The sequence below is a fragment of the Synchiropus splendidus genome, chromosome 4 (genome assembly GCF_027744825.2).
Source record: "Synchiropus splendidus isolate RoL2022-P1 chromosome 4, RoL_Sspl_1.0, whole genome shotgun sequence".
Lineage (NCBI taxonomy): Eukaryota > Metazoa > Chordata > Actinopteri > Syngnathiformes > Callionymidae > Synchiropus > Synchiropus splendidus.
In genome coordinates, this window is record NC_071337.1 from 24,257,476 (window position 1) to 24,278,845 (window position 21,370).

General features: G+C 45.3%; 1 protein-coding gene across 6 annotated transcripts in view; it reads left to right on the top strand.

The window, feature by feature from the left end:
• Positions 1 to 20,534, top strand: part of shank3b (SH3 and multiple ankyrin repeat domains 3b) — a 38,267-nt gene extending 17,733 nt beyond the window's left edge. The window contains exons 3-27 of one of the 6 annotated variants that reach the window (XM_053864141.1): positions 1,838 to 2,009; positions 2,085 to 2,288; positions 2,393 to 2,464; positions 3,298 to 3,406; positions 3,603 to 3,754; positions 3,923 to 4,052; positions 4,459 to 4,496; positions 4,995 to 5,111; positions 5,192 to 5,269; positions 5,878 to 5,944; positions 6,051 to 6,273; positions 6,335 to 6,504; positions 6,665 to 6,778; positions 6,889 to 6,964; positions 7,622 to 7,704; positions 7,979 to 8,103; positions 8,166 to 8,298; positions 8,362 to 8,442; positions 8,511 to 8,528; positions 9,952 to 10,082; positions 10,350 to 10,443; positions 10,513 to 11,118; positions 11,188 to 11,475; positions 11,782 to 13,081; positions 15,246 to 20,534. In XM_053864141.1, the coding sequence (XP_053720116.1) occupies positions 1,842 to 2,009; positions 2,085 to 2,288; positions 2,393 to 2,464; positions 3,298 to 3,406; positions 3,603 to 3,754; positions 3,923 to 4,052; positions 4,459 to 4,496; positions 4,995 to 5,111; positions 5,192 to 5,269; positions 5,878 to 5,944; positions 6,051 to 6,273; positions 6,335 to 6,504; positions 6,665 to 6,778; positions 6,889 to 6,964; positions 7,622 to 7,704; positions 7,979 to 8,103; positions 8,166 to 8,298; positions 8,362 to 8,442; positions 8,511 to 8,528; positions 9,952 to 10,082; positions 10,350 to 10,443; positions 10,513 to 11,118; positions 11,188 to 11,475; positions 11,782 to 13,081; positions 15,246 to 15,840 (5,172 nt within the window). In that variant the 5' untranslated portion in view covers positions 1,838 to 1,841 and the 3' untranslated portion in view covers positions 15,841 to 20,534. Of the gene's footprint in view, positions 1 to 1,837; positions 2,010 to 2,084; positions 2,289 to 2,392; positions 2,465 to 3,297; positions 3,407 to 3,602; positions 3,755 to 3,922; positions 4,053 to 4,458; positions 4,497 to 4,994; positions 5,112 to 5,191; positions 5,270 to 5,877; positions 5,945 to 6,050; positions 6,274 to 6,334; positions 6,505 to 6,664; positions 6,779 to 6,888; positions 6,965 to 7,621; positions 7,705 to 7,978; positions 8,104 to 8,165; positions 8,299 to 8,361; positions 8,443 to 8,510; positions 8,529 to 9,951; positions 10,083 to 10,349; positions 10,444 to 10,512; positions 11,119 to 11,187; positions 11,476 to 11,781; positions 13,082 to 15,245 lie in introns of those variants that run through there. The other 5 variants (XM_053864142.1, XM_053864144.1, XM_053864143.1 and 2 more) reach the window with 5 other exon arrangements.
• Positions 20,535 to 21,370: the final 836 nt, after the last annotated feature.

Below are 21,370 nucleotides of genomic sequence, written 5' to 3' on the forward strand. Positions count from 1 at the left end.
CTTAACTACTGTAAAAGAGATTCCATCGTAGCGTAGAGAAGCAGTCAGGAATTTGAGTGGTAACTTCAAGACCTTCTGTGTGTGAGGAAAGAACTCATCTGAATAAACAGGAGTGATAAGCTGTTGAAACCGCCATCTGAACTGAAAAATAACTGAGATTCCCAACGTGCCCAGATCTTGCTCCAGGTTGCAAACAGGATATGATGCAACATCCCGAGGCCATTATTAGCAGCGGAGAAGGTGGAAGTCTGGTGAAGGCAATGGTGGCTTGATGGAGTGAATCCAGCAATCATGTGTTAAAAACCTAAAGCAAGGTTTTGCTATGATTCATCTGTGCTGACTCTGAAATGGAACGTGGCCATCGTTACCCTTTATTCTCGCACCTGGATGTGAAAATACAAAATGTCCGCTGTAGGGAAAGGCACAAGTGGGCGGCTGATTCATGTCAGCTCTGGAATAGTCCCAAAGTTCTGAATCTTTTCATTACAATACACACCAAATACGCCACTTCGTATCAACAACTTTAGCATTTGCAAGCTCAGTATTCATTCAGGTGCAATATCAGTGACGTAGAGATTGTTCACTACTCAGTGTGAAGCCTTTAGTAACACATGTCAGACATTCTTTTTGGGGACATGATGGACTCCCAGTAACTGGTCCAGCTCCAGTCCCACATTCACCCATGGTCACCAGCTCTCCCTATGAGCTGGAGCACAGTCATCAGGGAGAGACTCAGAGAATGTGCTCCTCAGCTTTGGGTGAAGCTTGTTGGGTGTGTGCCTACAGGACCTGCTTCCTTGTTGCTGGTGTGGTAGGGAGATGGTGGTCAAGTCAAGAGGCTGCTGATGAGTCAAGCAGGGTGAGACAGTAGATCCGATGTCATGGCGTTCGGACGTCACTGAATGAGCTTTGCGTCTGTGGCATGGCAGACATGTGGACCTGCACCTTTAATTTCGAGGTCACTGTCCTTTGTAAGAAAAGTCGGGGCAAGAATCAGAGCAGAGGTGCTGAGTTTGTTTGCATCTCTGCCAAATGTCAAAACATCTTCTGATCAGCATTCATTACTCCGTCGGCAGCCATCTGCAGCTGTTTGTCATCTCATAACCGCGCCGACATCCACCTGGGAAGGTCCAGGTGTGATGCACAGGAGTAATGCAGCGCTGACACTGATGTGAAAATCCTGGGATCTAATGTCTCCCCTGGGCCCACCGGCATGGAGAAGGAATAGGATGGAACAAAGACAAAAACTTTAACAGACTTTGTTATCTTGCATCGTTTTTCTCCCATGTTCTTTACACTTGATTTTGATTTCTTTCTATTATAAAGGGTTACACTGGGAAGGGTTTTGTGTTGGATCAGTGCACAGGATGTTTGATATAGATGTTTCATACTTTTAGGCCCGGTTTTATGGTCACAATGTATCATGAAAGTCCAGAATTATAGACTTGCTTTTCATGTATGCATTTTCTTTTCCTCCATTTCTATAACATGTATTTTTTTGTGTGTGTGTTTACCTTATTTTGCAGGTTTTAAAAGTCCTGAATATATGATCTAATATGTAAATTGCGCCATTTAATGTATTAGTCATGCAAATTGAAAATTGGAGGAACAAATTTTAAATCTGATATATATTACCAGTTTTCTGTATTATTGTTTATCATTATTGTGGAGATTCTTTTCAGTCCTTCTTCTCTTTTTATTTCCTGGAATACAACCTTATATTTTCCTCCTAATGTTATTTGGAGTCATTATTTCACTGGTGGCTGACAAAAGGTTGATTTGACCCATTTGAAGCTCTAAATCTTTGTTTTGCTTTTGTGTGTGTGTGTGTTTACAGCCACATGCCTCTGAGTCCGGCTGCTGACACCAAACATGATCGCCCACGGCAACAGGCGGTTACTAACGGCAACCCGACAGGTTCTGCTGTTGCCAGGGACGACGACCCGGACGACTCTCCCTCTGGAAACAGCATCGTCGTCCGAATCGGAATCCCTGACCTGCAGCAGACGGTAACACACACCGGCTCACGCGTGCTCTCACACACTCACTGAATGTATATATATGTGTGTGTATGTCTGCTTCAGAAGTGTTTGCGGTTGGACCCAGAGTTACCGGTCTGGACCAGCAAACAGAGGGTTCTGGTGACGCTCACTCAGTCTCTGTCAGATGTGTTGAACTACGGTCTCTTCCAGCCGGCGTTCAACGGCCGAGCTGGAAAGTTTCTGGACGAGGAGCGGCTGCTGAAGGAGTATCCCCTCCCCCCTATCACTCCCATCCCATACCTGGAGGTACCCATCTCCAGACTAGTCGCAGAAGCGCTCCTGTAGATAAGACGAGTGAAGGTGTTGGGCCAGCGGAAAAACACAGCACTGACTCTCGTGTTTTCCTGCAGTTTCGTTACAAGAGGAGAGTTTACACGCAGAGTTATGTGGACGACAAACAGCTGGCCAAGCTGCACACCAAGGTCAGTCTCCCTTGTGGCCTCACAAAAACAGGTTCAGCTGTGATGCCTTCTTTAAATAAATGTACTGTATCTGACAAAAGAAAAGAATATTTAAGTCACTGCTGCTGCTACTATGAGCACCACAACAGCAATTCCAACTACATCTTCCAACTTTAGCTTCCCCCAAAACTACCATTTACTCCTGCTACTGTGTTCCGGTGAGTGAGTAGGATGTTGAGCCTTTAGGACAGAGGTGGGCATTAGATTTGCTGAGGGGCCTGGTTATATATTGTGACCGTTGAGAAGAGTCGTCAAACCCAAGAAAGGAGGGTAAGAGAAAATTCAAAATAAAAATCAAGTGATGACATCATGTGTGATTATGAAATTACACTTTAAAAATGCACAGAAAATGTTGGTTTGTTGTGTTTTATTTAATTTAAACCGCATTCCATTTAAAGATTCTCATTGTCTCTCATACATCTCAACATCTACTTCCCATTCTGATGTATTTGAAGGGAGAAGAAATACTCCTGAAATAGTCAACGGAAAAGAGGAACAATTAAGTTATGTTTCAGTTGCATCATAATGAACAAAAAACAACAAGACAAAAATGTCAGAGAAAATGTCAGTTTTATAGTTTTACTCTGACGACATAAATACAGTGAAAAGGCCGCATTTGGCCCCCAGGCCGTACTTTGCCGTGGTCTCCTTTAGGAGTAATTGTCAGTTGGTGAGTGACGCTATGGTTTGGCAGAGGTGCTTATGTTCACATTCATGTTGTTTTGTTTTTGTTTTCCCTCATCATATCAAGGTTTTTTAACTAATAACTGTATATTCTGGAACAACGTCTGCAGGCCAACCTGAAGCGCTTCATGGAGCATGTCCACCAGAAGAATGTGGAGAAGGTGTCCAAGTGGTTGGAGAAAGGCCTGGACCCAAACTTCCATGACTCTGACAGCGGGGGTGAGAGCTTACCGCCGACCTTCTTTCAGTGGAATATAGGCTGTTTTTACAGGACAAACTTAAGTTTGTCTGATTTTTGCTCAAAAAAACCAAAAGCATCAAGCCAGGAGAGAGTACGAATGAATCATCTGCAGAGACATGATAAATGTTCGTCTATGAAGACTGTGTTGGTCTTTTGTCGTGTCTACCTCTACAGAGTGTCCCCTCACGCTGGCCGTCCAGTTAGAAGAAAGCTGTGATCTGATTAAAGTTCTGCGCAGTGGCGGTGCTCACCTGGACTTCCGCACCAGAGATGGGATCACGGCACTGCACCGGGCCGTCCTCTGTAGGAACAGCTCATCGCTCACTGTGAGAGTCCCACTTCTCTTGCACAACAGTTGCTCACAGCAGAAAGTTGGTCTCACTGTGTCCGCAGTAGCTCCAGCCAAGCTGACCTGGCTAGTCGGAGCACTGGTCGCTGGCCGCGATATTTGATGGGATACGCTTGATGTTACGATGGTTCTGGTTTCGTTCTAGACCCTGCTGGACCTCGGAGCATCACCTGACTATAAGGACAGCCGAGGTCTAACCCCCCTCTATCACTCTGCCATGGTAGGTGGCGCCCCCTACTGCTGCGAGCTGCTCTTACAGGATCACGCCACCATAGGTATGCAGGATGAATGTCGCTGTTCTCACAGGATGTGCGTGTGTGTGTGGGTGTTTTAGCTTATCGATCCCTGGGAGGACCTGTTTTGGGAAAACACCTCCTTGTGGGGTCCTTTCGCCAGAAAGATTAAGCCTCTATTTGAAGATGAAGACTTCAAAATAAGTGGTTCATTAAGTTGGGTCCTGGTTAAGGTTAGCCATTTGTTTTAGATGGTTAGTTTAGGGTTGGAGGCTGGGGAAAGGGTTATGGCAATGAGAGGTCCCCACAAAGAGCCTGTGCACATGTGTGTGTGGGTGCATGTTGTTGATGACATAAAATCTAAAAAAAAAACAGTGTGATTACTTCTTCATTGAATTATTGTTGGGCAAAAACAAGACTGTGAGAATTCTTGTTGTCATGGTTGCAGGAATGACTGATGAGAATGGGTGGCACGAAATACACCAGGTGACACACACACACACACACACACAGGCACAATAAAATATGCGTTCACTTCGGTTTCACAGAGAGTTCCACACCAGCACAGTCACAGTCGTGCATGCAAAACTGGCTATTACATGTTGTCACCCACACAACATACTGTACATGGTTCAATCTCACAACTGCACTGGCCGTACACAAACACAGACACACACCCTTTATACACAAAACTTAAAACACTGTTAAACTCACACAAGAAGGCAATTGCAATCGTACAGAAATACCATCAAACACCGACAGACACGACATGCACACAGTAAAAGATAAACTCATACACAAATACACAATTCCTCACAGTGACAACTCAATCGCAAAACACACAGACACACAAACACTATTACACAAATGTCAACATGATAACACAAAGTGTCCAGTGGCCACACACGCACCATTTCCGAGCAATAACAGGCTCTTGATGATGTATCGATGTGTGTGTGTGTACGCCTGTGTGTGTGATTTCAGGCATGTCGCTATGGCAACGTGCAGCACTTGGAGCACCTGCTGTTCTACGGGGCTGACATGGGGGCCCTGAATGCATCAGGCAACACTGCCCTGCATCTGTGCGCTCTCTACAACCAGGTAGTGCTCGCAAGTCACCTCAGGCTGGCTGTGTGCATGCGCTAGAAAACACTAACTGGGAGCTTCTGTGAGTCCTGCAGGACAGCTGTGCGCGAGTGCTGCTCTTCAGAGGAGCTAACAAGGACATCAAGAACTACAACAACCAGACAGCCTTCCAGGTGAACTGCACCTTTGACAAAGACACACACTCAGCAGACACTGAACATCAGGAAGGACCTGACAGATGCACAAACACACTGTTCCGCAACCTCATACTCGCTGACCTATGTGATGAGCTCATTCATCCCTTAGACATTTGGAGTAGAGCTGCTGCTTCATCACACAGTGGTGAGTCAAAACGGGGAATCCCACTGGGGTTCTACCAGCAGTAGGGCTGTCAACAGAACAGAAGGTTAACTGCACTGAAGCAGACTTGCTGGTGTTGATAAAATCTTGCTTTAAGTTGCATTTAGAACAGTTAAACAAGTGTGAATAACTTGCGAATGATCATAAGATAACACTGCTTTGCCATGAAACAAGATTAAAAAATAGATATTGACAGCCCAAATGAGAAGACGTTCCCTTCTCTGAGGCGAGCAGTTGCTCCACTCCAAGTCTTTGGGTGTCACTGACCTCTTAACACCGGCTATGGAGTCACCTTTTTGCCTTTGAGCACAGCTGTGTCCTCATCCCAGCAAACTCACTTCCACTCTCTCAGACTCCCGTCTTTGAAAACCAGAAGCTGAAAAAACAACAAGATGCACTCACTCACGCTTTCATTCATTAGGTGGCGATCATCGCCGGGAACTTTGACCTTGCAGAAATCATAAAGATCCACAAGACCTCCGATGTTGGTGAGTTGATTCTTTCGTCTCGACTCTTTCTTTCAGTCACATAATGGCGATCTAAAAACACAGCCTGCTTGTGGGCACTAATTCGGAATGTGCGTGTGTGTCCAAGTAGTTCCCTTCAGAGAAGCACCGTCCTACACCAAGCGTCGCCGCATGGGTTTGATCCGATCCTCGCCAGGAAACGGCCTGGCCTCGCCCCGTTCTCTGATCCGGTCGATCAGCGACAACACTCTGGACAGCCCCGCCTCCTCACCTGGACCCTCCCTGCAGAGCCTGGAGGCCCACCTTGATACACACACACACTCCCTTCGCAGACACACGCGGCGACTCAGGTATACACACCACAGAATGCTTCTTATCGAAACACTTGTTGATCAAATGGTCGGTCTTCAGCCCGGGTGGTCATGTAGAGACCAGCCCCCCGCCCTCCCCTCCCCACACCCCACAGATGAGGAAGAGGAGGCTGTATAGTGCAGTGCCAGGTCGAACCTTCATCGCCACCCGGTCGCACGTCCCTCAAGGGGCAGGAGAAATCCAGCTTCACCGTGGAGAGCGAGTGAAAGGTTGGAATTTGTTTAGCATTACTGTCCAGCAGGGTGGCGCTCTTACCACTGTACCTATATATTGCATTTTTGTTAGTGAAATAAATAGTTATTTTCCCCTTCCAAATACAACAACATTCTGCTCTGTTACGGTGCCGTGACCTTGTGTTTGTATCCGCAGTTTTGTCCATCGGTGAAGGAGGATTCTGGGAGGGAACTGTGAAAGGGAGGACTGGCTGGTTTCCTGCTGACTGTGTGGAAGAAGTCCAGATGAGACAGTATGACCCGAGAACCGGTAAAGAGTGACAGGAAACCAAACTGTTTGTTTGACACAGCAAACGCAGTTAACTTACTCAACTGTTCCAAGAGGTCAGCACTGACATGTGAACTGTGTTGTTGGTTCAGAGACGAGGGAGGACCGCACCAAGAGACTGTTCAGACATTACACTGTTGGATCTTACGACAACTACACCTCATACAGGTAAAACACTCACATCACATCCTGCTGACTGAAGAGCGATAACAAAGATATTTTGTACCCTGAACTTCCAGAGAGCCGCCAAACACCGTAGTTGAGGACTATATTAATGGCTGAAGCCCTGAGCCAACTAGCGTGACATTATAATAATGACATTATTTCTATTTCACTCTCCATAATCCTCCATGATGTTTATTTATAGTTATTATTCATGTGAAAGAGTGGGAGGGGCTGCGGTGCAGGGCAGGAAATGATGGCTCAAACAAATAAATTTGGGTGGGACTGACAAGAAAGTAACTTTATTTCCTCGAGAATTTAAGAATAAAAAAATGTATTGATGCTTCAAGGACAGAAACCAGAGGAGACGACAACACAGACCACAAAGATGCTTAGCCTCAGCAATTGCTTGAAAGACTAAAATGGAGGTCAGACTTCCCTGTTAAAGAGTCTAATAAATATGAGGATTGTTTGACCCACTGCTTGGACTGTCTTGAGAGAGGTGAGGGAGTATGAGATGCGGCCCACTGAATGAAGAGCGGTTCCATTGCTGCTTCTGCGTCTAGAAAAATCTGCTTCGTTCAAAAACGCTCACTAGGAAAAGTCAATTTTCTCTGCCTCTCTCCGATGTTTTAAATAATTGACTGCGTGTGTTGTGTTCAGTGACTATGTGATCGAGGAGAAGACGGCTGTGCTGCAGAAGAGAGAGAGCGAGGGATTCGGCTTCGTCCTCAGAGGAGCTAAAGGTAGAAATGGGAAAGCGGACGATGGAAGAGTGGTGGGTGTTTGGAGGTGTTGGATGGAGAAAATACGCAGTTTAACAGAAGCCAAAAGCTCAGATGAAGCCTCCATTCCTCACAGTCTTTTTACATCATCTTGCGCTTTCGTAACACAGAGGTGCAGAATGAGGTCTAGAATTGAGGATAAATCATTAACCGCCATTTGTACTCGCTTTAGTAGTCAGCCTCCGGCTGGTCAGGTGAATTTATTTCAGCCATTCTAACCATTCTAAAATCCTAGCTGAGACACCAATCGAGGAGTTTGCGCCTACACCAGCATTTCCCGCTCTTCAGTACCTGGAGTCTGTTGACCAGGGGGGAGTGGCCTGGAGGGCGGGGCTTCGGACAGGAGACTTCCTCATAGAGGTAGTGCTTACTTGAGACACACTGGTTAGGTGTGTACGCTTCTCACGTTTTCGCTTCTCCAGGTGAACGGCACTGACGTTGTGAAGGTGGGGCACCGACAGGTGGTCTCTCTCATCCGTCAGGGAGGAAGTCGCCTGCTAATGAAAGTAGTTTCCGTCTCTCGGAAGTCTGACGCAAACTTGATCAGGAAGAAAGGTGACGTTCTGTTTTTGGTTCACAAATGAAGTTTGACTCTGACTCGGCTCTGACTGGTCGCAGCTCCGCCCCCTCCCAAGAGAGCTCCCAGCACCTCGCTGACCCTCCGATCCAAGTCCATGACCGCGGACTTAGAGGACATTGGTAAAACACACGCTGACACAAACACACACCTCAAATAGACTAAGTGCTGACCTTTCCTCTGTCTGCAGCCAGGAGGAGGCGCTATGGTGAGTCACATGACCATGGTGGTGTTGTGGTCGTCATGTGCACTGGTTTTAGCTTGTGCCAGCCGTGGAAATCGATCAGATTTCCGGTCACAGTATGAAAATGAAGCCAGAAATCACTGCCGACCGACAGGGAGATGCTCTGTCCCTGCACTTTGAGCAGTCACTTTGCCTCCTGTTAACTGTTCTGTCCTGACACTGTCACGTTGAGGCCCTACTTTTTAAATCCTAAACAACAGCATAACAATCCACAAATGTGATACCATACAGGACTCAGCCACAAGGAGGCAGATGCGTTGGCTTTGTTTTTCATAAAAAGCAACATTAAAGCATTAATGTTGCGACACGGAACTGTTGAAATGTGAGGCCATCTGTTTCTGTTTAACTCTAAATCTGCATTTAGAGTAGATTTACAGAACAAAATAAAACAGCCATTCAGTTCACCTTTCAAGTTCTTGTTATACCACAGGCTTGTTGTGGTTCTGTAGCGTGGGATATTTCACTAGCTCAAAGGATATGATAAGGTATTACTATGATGATTTTCCACCTTAAAATTGGCTGTCATGTAAAATAAGGTACAGGAGAAGACGCCAGTAGTTGATTCGACTAGATGAGATTGCCTTTGTTTTTTGCACAATGATGATGAGTTATATAGTTATTAGACACTAGATATTAATCTAAGGAAGCCAGGTTGCCCGTCATCTGCAGTGGTGAATGTGCAAGGGGGAGCCTTAAAGGGGGCATATGATGCTTCCCATGTTTCATAGGTGATAGCAGTGTTATCGAGATGAAAGTGAGATAACGCATCTCTTAATGCACCTGTTGATGTCGTGTGACATTCGAAATTCTCTCGCAGCCACACACTGGAGTATTGCAACACCTGCTGGTGCCTTTCAGGTCTAGAATCCTCTTCCACATTGCTGATAATAGAAAGGTTGGATTTAAGGTATACAAGCAGATGGTCTGCAGATCATTTGGTTGGAAAGCATTTTCCACCGTTTTCCATAATTTGAAATTTATGAAACATCAAATTATATTTTTTGGTCTTTAGACGGTGCTTTAATTGTAAATAAAAGATTGAGAACATAAAGCACGGAAATGAATTCTAATCTGGGAGACATTCTCAATTAAAACAAATGTTACAGGTTTTGGCTTTTCTAATTTGATATAGACTCTCAGGTTTGAACAGAACACTTACAGAAACTGGTATGTGCCAGGTGCTGGCAAATGTCGGCCTCCCTTCGTGTGACGATGGTAAAAATAAACAGTGAGAAAATGGCATGAATCATTTGTTGGATATAGTATGTGTTGCATGATTCACAATTGTGCCTTCCTCCTTTTGTGGTACATTAGCTGTTCTATACATTTCCTTTGATATTCTAGAGCTAAAAGGAAGCGTTTCAGACAATGTTCGGTTTCATTTCAGAAAAATTAGATGAAATGCTGGCAGGGCACACGCACGAGGTCATTCTACGCTCCAGACCACCAGATGACTTCAGAGCCGCGACTGTGAAGCAACGTCCAACAAGCCGGAGGATCACACAGGCGGAGATCAATGTGAGACTTCAGATGCTGAGCTTGGCGGAACTGTTTGTGCTTTACATTTGGAAATGTTGAACAGCTGAGCACAGCAGGGAAGCTAGAGACCTGGTTGGACGGTGTGAATATCCGGCTCCTCTCCCTGCAACATCCAAATCTAAGCAGTTTGAAGTCGAATGATTCTCTAACTCAACCTATTCACTCAATTGTTGGCAATAAAAAGTGAATTAGCTTCCAGGTACTGGACGTGTTCATACTAAAACAATTTTGTGTCTGTCAATGTAGTCCCTGTTTGAGCGCCAAGGTCTGGTGCCTCCCACAGCTCCAGAGAAAAGCACCATGGCTTTACCCAGAGGAATGTCTAGAACCAAAAGCTTTGGTAAGAGATGGCAGCTGATTCATTTCACTTGGATTTGAGCGTTGTTTTGACAGCTTGATCTCTGTGAAGGCACACCAGAAGACGACAGGATAACTGCTCTGATCAATGAAAGTCGCTTTCCAAGGAGCTCATCCCTCACAGACAGCTTCATACCACCGCCCCCTCAGACTGCCCCGCCACCTCCGCCATCCGCCTCCTCCACATCTTCCCACTTTCTTCTTGACTCTGGACCTCCTCCCTCATTTCTGCCTCCACCTCCTCCAGCTAGAGGGGAGGGGCTCACACGTTCCAGCTTCAAACCAGGGGCGGAGCCTAGGCTACAGGAGCTCTCAGATTCCCCTGCCAGAAGTCATGCCCATGCTGAGCGGCAGAGGAAGGCAAGGTCCATGATAATCTTACAGGACACGCCACCTCTACAGCCAGAGGCACATGCTGCTGCCTCGCACACGCATCACACTTCCACACTCACACTGCACACTGCCACACACACCGCCACACACACATCAACACTGACTCTTCACAACACCAACTCCCCACTTGGTCACTCACCTGTATCCCGTCGGAGAGGACGGGCAATCGAAAATCCATATGCTAACGTGGGCCAACAGTTGCCACCTACCAAACCTCAGAGGAGAAAGTCACCACTACTAAAACAACTTCCTGTGGAAGAGCAGGGTAAGTATTTAGCACATTTTGCTCTCTTGGAACTAAATTAGCCTTGCAGCTGCATATTTTTGCTTCTAGGACTTGGGATCAAAGACCATGATGGAAAGCAGGACGGTGGATTGGGCAGTCCAAGTCGGGCTGAGCTATACCAGCAACAGGTACTATCGGAGCGGGCGCGTGTTCAGGGCCGTCGGTCTTCCCTTTTCCTGTCAGTGGAAGGGGCTGGGTCTGAAAACCAGGTCCCGCCCCTTCTCACTCAAAGCCACTCTATGGATGACCTTGGGGAGCTTCCACCGCCTGCGCCAGTACTGTCCCCATCGCCAACACCTCACACCTTCCTGCATCCTTTGACAGGAAAACCTCTCGGTCAGTATTGTCTCCTATCCATTTATTCTATCCAAATTCCATTTAAGATCTGTTGATGTCAGTGATAAAATGACTATTTGTAAAACATTACATAGTAGTAGCTATCTGGGATTATATTTTTCACAGCATCTGTGGATGCCTAAAGATGTATCATCAAAACATGTGGCCTAATGTTAATATTGGGAATTAAAAATGTATTTTTGTTACGCTAATAACATGCCTACTTTGTCTTGTTCTGGAGCAGTGTCAGCAAAGTTCATCTAGTTACGACTGAATGTTTTCTTTTTTTGTGAATTTCCTCCTTAGATCCTTCATCTCCACTCGCCCTGGCTCTTGCTGCAAGAGAACGAGCCCTCACCGCTCGAACTCCAAGTCCTGAACCGAGATCTAAACACGCCTCGGCGTCAACCACCCCTATCCCAACACCTGCTGCTAGCCCGGAAGGCAGACACAAGCGCACCCCTATCTCCACCCCTCAGAGTAGCCCAGAACCACGGTCCAAACGTACCACCCCCCAAACCAGCCCAGAGCAAAGAACCAAACGCACCACTCCTCAGACTAGCCCAGAGTTGAGACACAAGCGCATAACCCCGCCTCTGTTTCCTGACGGACAGGTGGAGCGCCCAGAGACAGAGGGTGGAGTGACGTCACCTGCCGCTCCGTCCCCTGAGCGTTGGAGGCCCGTGCCCCTGGCAGCACTGGGCAACGAGAGTCATTCTGCTCTCATTGACAGACGCAGAAGCCTCACAGTAGGTAGCTCGGAGGAGGAAGGCGGAGCTTACACAGTCACTCTTCCCCCAGCATTGTTGTCGTCCAGCGACGAGGAAACAAGGGAGGAGTTGCGCAGAATTGGTCTTGTGACTCCCCCACCAGCATTCGCTAGTTCTCCCGCCCATCCTCCGCCATCCTCCCTTACCTTGTTGCCACGGCGTGTAGGAGAAGGCGGCGGCGATAGTGGTCCTGACTCATTAGGTCGACGAGGAGATGAGGAAGAAGGAGCTGAGGAACGGCTCCATGATAGCTCCCCTTCCCCTAGTTCGCTGCCCCCCTCCATTACACTTGCTTCCCCTCCGGCCCCAACTTCCCCTTCCTCTCCTCCCGCTGTACATCCAGGCCAGTCGTCTTCCTCCACCTCTCCATCAGGCTTCAAACCCCGCCTTCGATCACCAATCGGAAGAGGACGCACAGCTCTTAGAGACCCACTGCTGAAGCAATCCTCCGACAGCGAGCTCTTACCGTCCGCTGCATCCGCCTCCTCGCCGACTTCCCCTCTCTCTACTTCCCCCACGGGCAGTGGACGGCAGCCACGCTATCTCTTTCAAAGGCGATCCAAGCTTTGGGGCGGCGGTGATGACCGTGGGGATGAGCGGAGGGGTTTCAGCCCAGAAGATGCAAGTAGTCGTCCAGCTGCACTGGGAGGTCAAAGTTCAGGATCTGCTGTTGATCTGACCAATCGATCTGCATCAGCATTGGAGCTCAGCGGAAGGGCAGGTTCTGGGCTGGATCTAGCAAACAGGCTGCAGTTACTGAACAAAGACAGTCACTCTTTGGGAGAAGAACCAAGCCCCCTAGACCCAGGGCGGAGGTCTCCAGTAGGAGGAGCCAGGTATGTTGGGAGCGCACTTGCTGAGCCAGCGTGTGTGGCACTAGTGTGTGTGTAAGTGTGGTAATAGAATCTGTCTGTATTGTTCCAGATGTGTGGAGAGTGGCGAGAGTAAATCGTAGGTTTTAACCTCTGGTAATCATCTCTTGTGACTTCTGGAAGAAGTTTGTTAGCTAACCACAAACTAATACCCTTCATCCGCTCTACAACTAACAGACTAAATAAGCGAAGCAATGATTTCAGAGCTACAGAGGTTGGACAAAATAATGGAAACACCTTAAAGCTTTTTTAGCTTTAAGGTGTTTCCATTATTTTGTCCAACCCCTGTATTTCTGCCTCAGCGTCAAGCCAATAGTCTAAAATGAGTTTGATATGCAGAATATCATAATAGCTGTCACATAGCAAAAACAATGACAGTTTAACTTTTATTCTTTCAACTTATAGCCATGGGAAAAGAATAATGACTGAATGCAGAAGGAATACGTACAGCGGTGGTCAAAAGTTAACATACACTTGTAAAGAACATAATGTCATGACTGAGTTGAGTTTGCAGCTATTTCTACAACTCTGATTTTTCTCTGATATAGATCCTTATTTGTCACAAAGAAAAAGATTCATGAAGGCCTCTTAACTGCTTGTGAGTGATCATGAGTGACTACAGCTGGTGACTTCTGTGAGGCCATTTAAAAAGGGCTCATTGGATAAAAAAAAGAGCTCAGCACAGATCTGAAAAAGAGAATCACTGACTTGAACAAGTCAGGAAAGTCACTTGGAGCCATTTCAAAGCAGCTGCAGCTTCCAAGAGCAACAGTGCAAACAACTGTTTGTAAGTATCAAGTGCATGGTACTGTTTTGTCACTGCCACGATCAGGAAGAAAACGCAAGCTGTCACCTGCTGCTGAGAGAAAACTGGTCAGGAGGGTGAAGAGTCAACCCAGGAGCACCAAAAAGCAGATCTGCCAAAACTTAGAAGCTGCTGGAACACAGGTGTCAGTGTCCACAGTCAAGCGTGTTTTGCATCTCCATGGACTGAGAGGCTGCCGTGCAAGAAGGAAGCGGCACCTTAAGGCTCGACTAAAGTTTGCTGCTGATCACATGGACAAAGGCCTTCTGGAGGAAAGTTCTGTGCTCAGATGAAAGAAAAATTTAGCTGTTTGGCCACAATGCCCAGCAATATGTTTGAAGGAGAACCCCAAGAACACCATGCCTAGCATCAAGCATGGTGGTGGTAGTATTATGCTGTGGGCCTGTTTTGCTGCCAATGGAACTGGTGCTTTACAGAGAGTCAAAGGGACAATGAAGAAGGAGGATTACCTTCAAATTCTTCAAGAAAACCTAAAGTCATCAGCCCGAAGGTTGGGACTTGGGCGCAGTTGGGTGTTCCAACAGGACAATGAACCCAAACACACATCAAAAGTGGTAATGGAATGGCTAAATCAGGCTAGAATGAAGGTTAGGCCTTCCCAAAGTCCTGACTTAAACCCCATTGAGAACATGTGGACAATGCTGAAGAAACAAGTCCATGTCAGAAAGCCAACAAATCTAACTGAACTGCACCAATTCTGTCAAGAGGAGTGGTCAAAGATTCAACCAGAAACTTGCCAGAAGCTTGTGGATGGCTACCAAAAGCCCCCAATTGAAGTGAAAATGGCCAAGGGACATGTAACCAAATATTAGCATTGCTGTATGTACATTTTTTGACCCAGCTGATTTGGTCACATTTTCTGTTTACCCATAATAAAGTCATAAAAGAACCAAACTTCATGAATGTTTTTTGTGACAAATAAGGATCTGTTCCATTCACTATATCAGAGAAAAATCAGAGTTGTAGAAATAACTGGAACCTCAAGACAGCCATGACATTATGTTCTTTACAAGTGTATGTTAACTTTTGACCACCACTGTATTTTGGGAAAATTTTTACACTTTTGCACTTTTTTATTTACACTTTCCGAGTCATTAGGTCACACTGGGAACGCTTATTTTTATTTTCCTGAACAATATTCCAGGAGAGAAGATAAAATGGGGATGACTTTGATGAACAAACTACGCATGAGATAGGTGTTAATAACCTGAGCATGTTTGTTTTATTACTCAATATTTTCTAACTATATGCAAATGCAAAGTTCCAACTCCAACTCTCCCCGATGATTTGTCTGTGTTCCAGGTTGTTCTCCAGTCTCGGTGAGCTGCACACAATCTCCCAGCGAGGTTACGGTGCCAGCTACACCGTACGACCAGGGAGCCGCTATCCTGTCACTCGCCGAAGCCCCTCGCCTTCCCCTTCCCCCTCAGATAGATCGATGGGCCTTCCCTCGCCCTCTGCTCCCTGCTCTGAAAGGCCAGATCTGAGCTCCGGTCGAGGCCTGACCATCCTAAAGTCGTCCAGTCTCAGTCTCCCCTCGGAACCAAAAGAAGTTAGGTTTGTGATGCGAAGTGCCAGCGCACGAACAAGGTCTCGCTCCCCCTCGCCATCGCCCCACGCCTCTCCGTGCCCCTCTCCTGTGCTCAGTGGGCCTCTGCTTGCCCTCCGGCCATGGAGACAACGTCCTCTTAACCTGTGGAATAAGTATGATGTTGGCGATTGGCTGGAGAGTGTGGGTCTTGCTGAACATCGCCAGCGCTTCCAGGAACATGAGATTGAGGGATCCCATCTCCCCGCCCTGACCAAGGAGGACTACGTGGAACTGGGGGTCACCAGACTCGGACACCGGATCAACATCGAACGAGCACTTAGACAACTACTGGATGGTTCCACTTGACCTCTTCCTTCTGACACCCAGAACTGTGACCTCATTACACCTGACCTCGGGTCAGACTCTAGGCCATCTCTCATCGAGTAGGAAATCTAAATGGTGACAAAATGCTTTAGACTTCACAAAAATGAACCAGCGATTGAAATAATCTCTCTCATATCAGCTCTTTGATAGATTTTTGTTGCTATCTGTTTCGTGTACAAATCAGTTTTGATCATCATTCATTTTGTGGACCAGACTTAGGACCAACAATAATGCAGGGTTCCATAGTTAAGCTCACTGACTCTATTTCCGGCCGTAGGTCTTCATAATAACTTTGAATTTAACAAAAACATCCAACAATTACTATGTCGAAAAAAGTGAAAGCGTTGGTTATTCTACTGAAAACAGCTTCAATCCTGCAAATATGTCCAGCAGTGTGGTCGTATGGATGCAGCAGGGAAATACTCACGTGTGGCAGTGCAAACTCAACTCTGCTGAAAAAGGCGAGGTCCCTAATATCAAAGCAATTCCAAGTAAAAGCAATGAAATAAGTTGCAGTCCGTTGTTTTTATTAAAATAGGGTTAAAACAGTGGGCCTGTCGGGTGATGAATATTGGAGAAGGAAGTCTCAGGTAGACAGAAAGGAGCGTATGACAACCAGTGAGGTTCTAGGATGAGGATGTGAAGACGATTAAAAGGTTTGAAAATCCAAATTGCTGACCTCTAAAAATATTGGCGATGACCGAGAAGCCCCAAAAGATCAAGAGTAGCTAGAATTGGCCCAAAGCTGAGCCATATGGACAAAATTTTAAAGTCCACTGTGTAACAATTTCAGTTGTTTAAAGTCCAAATCTGTGTTAACCGTTCACAAGCGCATCCTTTTTTATCAATATTTACCACCACCATCAATTCCTAGTTGCCTAATATTGGCTTGAAATCTTACTGTTTTCTAAACACGAACAAGGGAAGATGCTTTGCGCCATCTTGAAATATGATGGCCGGTAAAGGGACATGAAATTGCGTGGCCTTTCGCCAAGGTTATGTGTTAGTACCTAACACTTGAAGGCTACCGTCGCTGTTATATACCTACTTGGAACTGCGTGACGCAAGAGAGCAATACGCAGTCTCAACACTAGATGGGAGACCTTCTTACACAGTGGACCTTTAATATCTCTATATTCAGTCCAGATATCTCAATATCAATACAATACAATATGACTTTGGGTCCAGTGAAAGTATATTTCAGTAGAAGCATATTTTTCCAGGATTTTTTCAGGATGCAGTAAGTCATTGGCTGGCTCCAGTTGAGGACCAAGGGCCACCAGTTCACAACATGTAACCTTCAGTTCAGCTGAACCTTGTCAAGAGATTAGCCACAGATCTCTGGCCATATCGTACACATAGCTTATTCATTCACTATCACAGCGTAAGACTTTTTGAGTTGATGCATCCGAGGAAAATTATGATGAGTGAAGAGTAAAATTCCCTGCTGCTACTGTGAGGCATCGGGACGACAATCCGGAATCTACGACAACGGCATTGGGGTAGTTGTTTGCATTAATAGTTTATACGACTAAACAGGGTCTTTGTTGCTGCTAGCTAAACAAAGGGCTATTCAACGATAAGCACAAACCTCTCATCAGTCGCTGCACATTCAGTATTTCAGCCTGCTGGAGCCTGCAGAGGTCCTAAAATGATAATGACAAGCTCTACAGAGACTGACATAGTATTTAATCCAAGCATAAAATACTCCATCCATGAGAGAAAGATACAGTGTGTACACATGCAAAATGATCTGACGTTGCCTCGATTGGTTTTTGCCCGTGTCTACTTTTTTGAAAAACGGAATATTGTGATTGCGAATGAAAGGATTTTCAGGATTTCAAAGCGACTGTGTCAGAAATTGCTTTAAAATGTATAAAAGCACAAACCACAGCGAAATGCAAAAAAAAAAAAGAAATGGCTGTTCCATAATGTGCCACCAACACTTTTTGTACGTTCACAAAAATATATATATTTACAGTAAAATAGCAAATGATACAACGATTTAGGCCGTTATGATCCTCATTGTGCTGCTAGTTTGCTCATCATCATCTCCGCTGTGGACGACCAAAAACGTAACTTGCTTGATGAAAGAGCTGATATGATGAAAAGAGATTGTTTGGTCCTCCGCTGGGCCACGAGCAATGGGAGTCTGTCTCAAATAAGAAAACGTGACGACAGCTACGGGATTCCTCTCCGTCCTTTTGGGGAAGTCATTCTGCCTGAGCTATTATTTTCCTTCAATCCTCATGTAAACTTTGTGTTCATTTTCAGTTCTTTCCTTTCTTGAGCTCATTTATGAATAAGTAATAATGACGTGCTGGTGATGACTTAAAGTTTGTGACCGTTTGGAAAATGACTCTGAGTTCTTTATGATTTGACAATGAGTTGAATTCAAAGTCGTTTCGATGACGCCCTGGAGTTCATGATGATTTGTCAATGAGTGTGATGTCGTGCTGATGTGCCGTGCGTTTCTCAGAGACTGTAAACCTCTCCGGTTTCTAACCGGCGTATTGAGGGCTTACTGTACATGGTGCTATATTTGAAGCCATCTGTACAGACAACACCTTTCTCCTTTCATTGACTCATCTTCCTCCCCTCTTTTCTATCCAAGCCCCTTAATTCTTAATGGATCAGGCCATTACCAAAACGCCATATTTGGACAAGCAACCTGCCATATTGAGGTTGTAATCAGAGCCATCTATCTGTTGAGGGTCCTTCTGGCCATGTTGCCTAAAATCTTGCCATTTATTTTCCACTTATACAACAAGGATAACCGGCCCGACTTGCCAGCTCACGCACTTTAAACTCCGCACAAGCTTTTTACTAACAGTCACAGAATCAAGATTGTAGAACGCCATCTTGAATGTATCCGAAAAGACATGTCTACACCTCCAACTAATATTTTTATGTGTGAAATGCGGTTGAGCGAACCATTCCAGTTAGTGCTTTAGCAACGCAAGGAGAAAGGCTTCAGTGCCACATAAGCAGTTGTTTGCATTGTACTGGATATGCTTGGATTTAGGTGGAAGATATGTGCAAGTGACATATACAAAAAAAAGAGGGAAAAAGTATTTATTTTTAAGAACATGACTTTTTTGACGGTAGATTTGATGAAACCACATGATTTGTAATGGTTACATCTTATATTTTGGCAGCCAGGCCACTGCCTTTGTGTGTGCACTGACGTGTTTAATACAGGTTAATACAAATGTGTAAAACGAGTCTGAAAAAATACAGATCAATGAAAAACAGTGGAACCACTTTTACCACTTGGTTATATATATATGAGCAAAACTACATCTAGATATCACTATTATAATTCATATCCCGAGACAATAAAATAACTTTTCACTGACATCTCTGACTTGAGTGTGGCATCACACACACAGTTGCCACAAGCCTCTGAGAAGATCTTCATCAACCGAACATTTGAAGTTCATCCAGTTTAGGATGGGTGTAGTGTGCATTAAGGTTCAAAAATAGACTGAAAATAAGTCATATGTCTTGGATGGAAGGACCAGACTTGGTCAGGCCACCAATTGTGAGAGTGATTTGGGGGACACACCACAGGGAAGGGCCTTTATCAGCAGAAGGTAGTTGTCATGGCCAAAAAAACCTGGATGCGTTCACCTATATAATACCGGATCCCTCTTCAAATGACCTCCACAAGGTCAGTGTTTTCTATAGCTATGTGGCCACACTTGAGGACTTTTGACTTTCATCCTGTTTCATATTTGTCAAGCATGCAATACTGAACATCATAAATGGGATTTTGGACAACACCGATTTCTCAAATGGGTTCTGGACTTTGGAAACGCAAAGTCTTGAGAACAGCCATGGCTTCGATGAATCAGGAGCACACGTGAGAGCGTGAGTGCAGGTGAATTAGCGAGTAATGAAGATAGAAAATAACGTACTCCCAGTGGTCCTGTTCTTGACAATACCAACTGAAAACAGGTGGGGCGACCCGGCTACCTTTGCTGTCCTACAACTACTTTTTAGTAATTAGATTCACTTGTTTTATAGCACTGGTTGCCATGTGATAAAGTGGATGTTCCCACAGAATTCAACTCAAATTGATATACATTCATAACACTTACATGCAGCAGCCTGACGGAGCTCCATGCCACCTTTGCTCCACACAGAACTTGTTTCAATATAAGCAGCTGGGAGACGTGTGCTGCACAGCTGGGCAATTTCTTTTTTTTTTTTTTTTTTAATGGACACCATTTTACATTGTGCTGCTGTTGTGCTGCTCAGTGGAACAAATGGGCGTCATGTTGACAAGTGACAATGCGGGGCTAACAATAAGGTAGTCATCCATTTCCAGGCAGTTCAAAATAGCCAAGACTTAATTTCCGATCACGATTCCAAATCATCCTAAGTCATCCTGATGACAACACCAGGGGGTTGCTACGCAAAGCACATCTTGGGTTACCATGCCAACCATTCAGCTTCCACTTACTGAGTCACCCAAGAATTAGCTTCTTTCAACTTCCTGGCTTCCTCTTTTTACACTCTATAGCTCCTTTAGAGTGAGTGGTGTGCGAGTGTGTGGTGTACTTTCCCGTCTTTTTTTCTAAAACCTTAAGAGCACACGTTGACAACCTGAGAGCTCTGCCGTGCAACAGATTGTAACCTTTATAATAAACTGTCATTTATTACAAACTTGACCCAAGCTGTCTGTGTTGTTCTTTCAGTGTGTTACTGGCAGGAGACTTTTGACCTCGGCTGTGCAATGTTGGGGTTAATGACTGACAACAGGCCTCTCATCAGAGGGTCAATACAAACAACTCGCCTTGGCAGTGAACTTGGTCACATGCGTCAGCCTCTGTGCTGAACTCACAATTTATCATTGTCAAGACAACGAAAGGTCCAAAGAAGAGAGAACTGACAGTGTTGAGGAAGTCGACATGTTCTACCCGCTGATGCTTTAATATGCAGGAATGGATTGTCAGTATTCCGAGCACGTCAAACTCTCTCCAGATAATTCTTCAATGCCGATGTTCCACAAATGTCTATATTAAAATGTCAGGCAAATGGCCAGGAAACAACCAAATTCTGCCGGAGAATTCTCCACATTACCTCTGAGGAATGAGTAATATGCACAAGGCAAGAACTCCACAAAAATTGAGTTGCACAACATTTACACGTATTTTCTGCATCAAACTTTTTTTCATTCTAACAAACTAGTAGTCAAAAAGATGCTATTAAGTACTTAATAATGATTAATAAGCGGCTAACATGTGGCTAAGGCTAATATCAGTCAGTAGTTTATATGTAGGTTCCCTTAACTGAGGTGTGACTGAGGAGAAAAATAAAATTAAAATTGTGTGAGTCATAACGGGGTGGAGGTGCAGTCAGACTTGAAATGAGAGACTTTCCGTTCCTGGTTTGGTGGTTTGATAGTCTTGGGTTCATGATGACGAATGGGGGAGGAATGCATTGGCGATCAGGATATGTACCTATGACAAATGATGAAGATGAAAATGCCTTTTAGAGGTGGTGT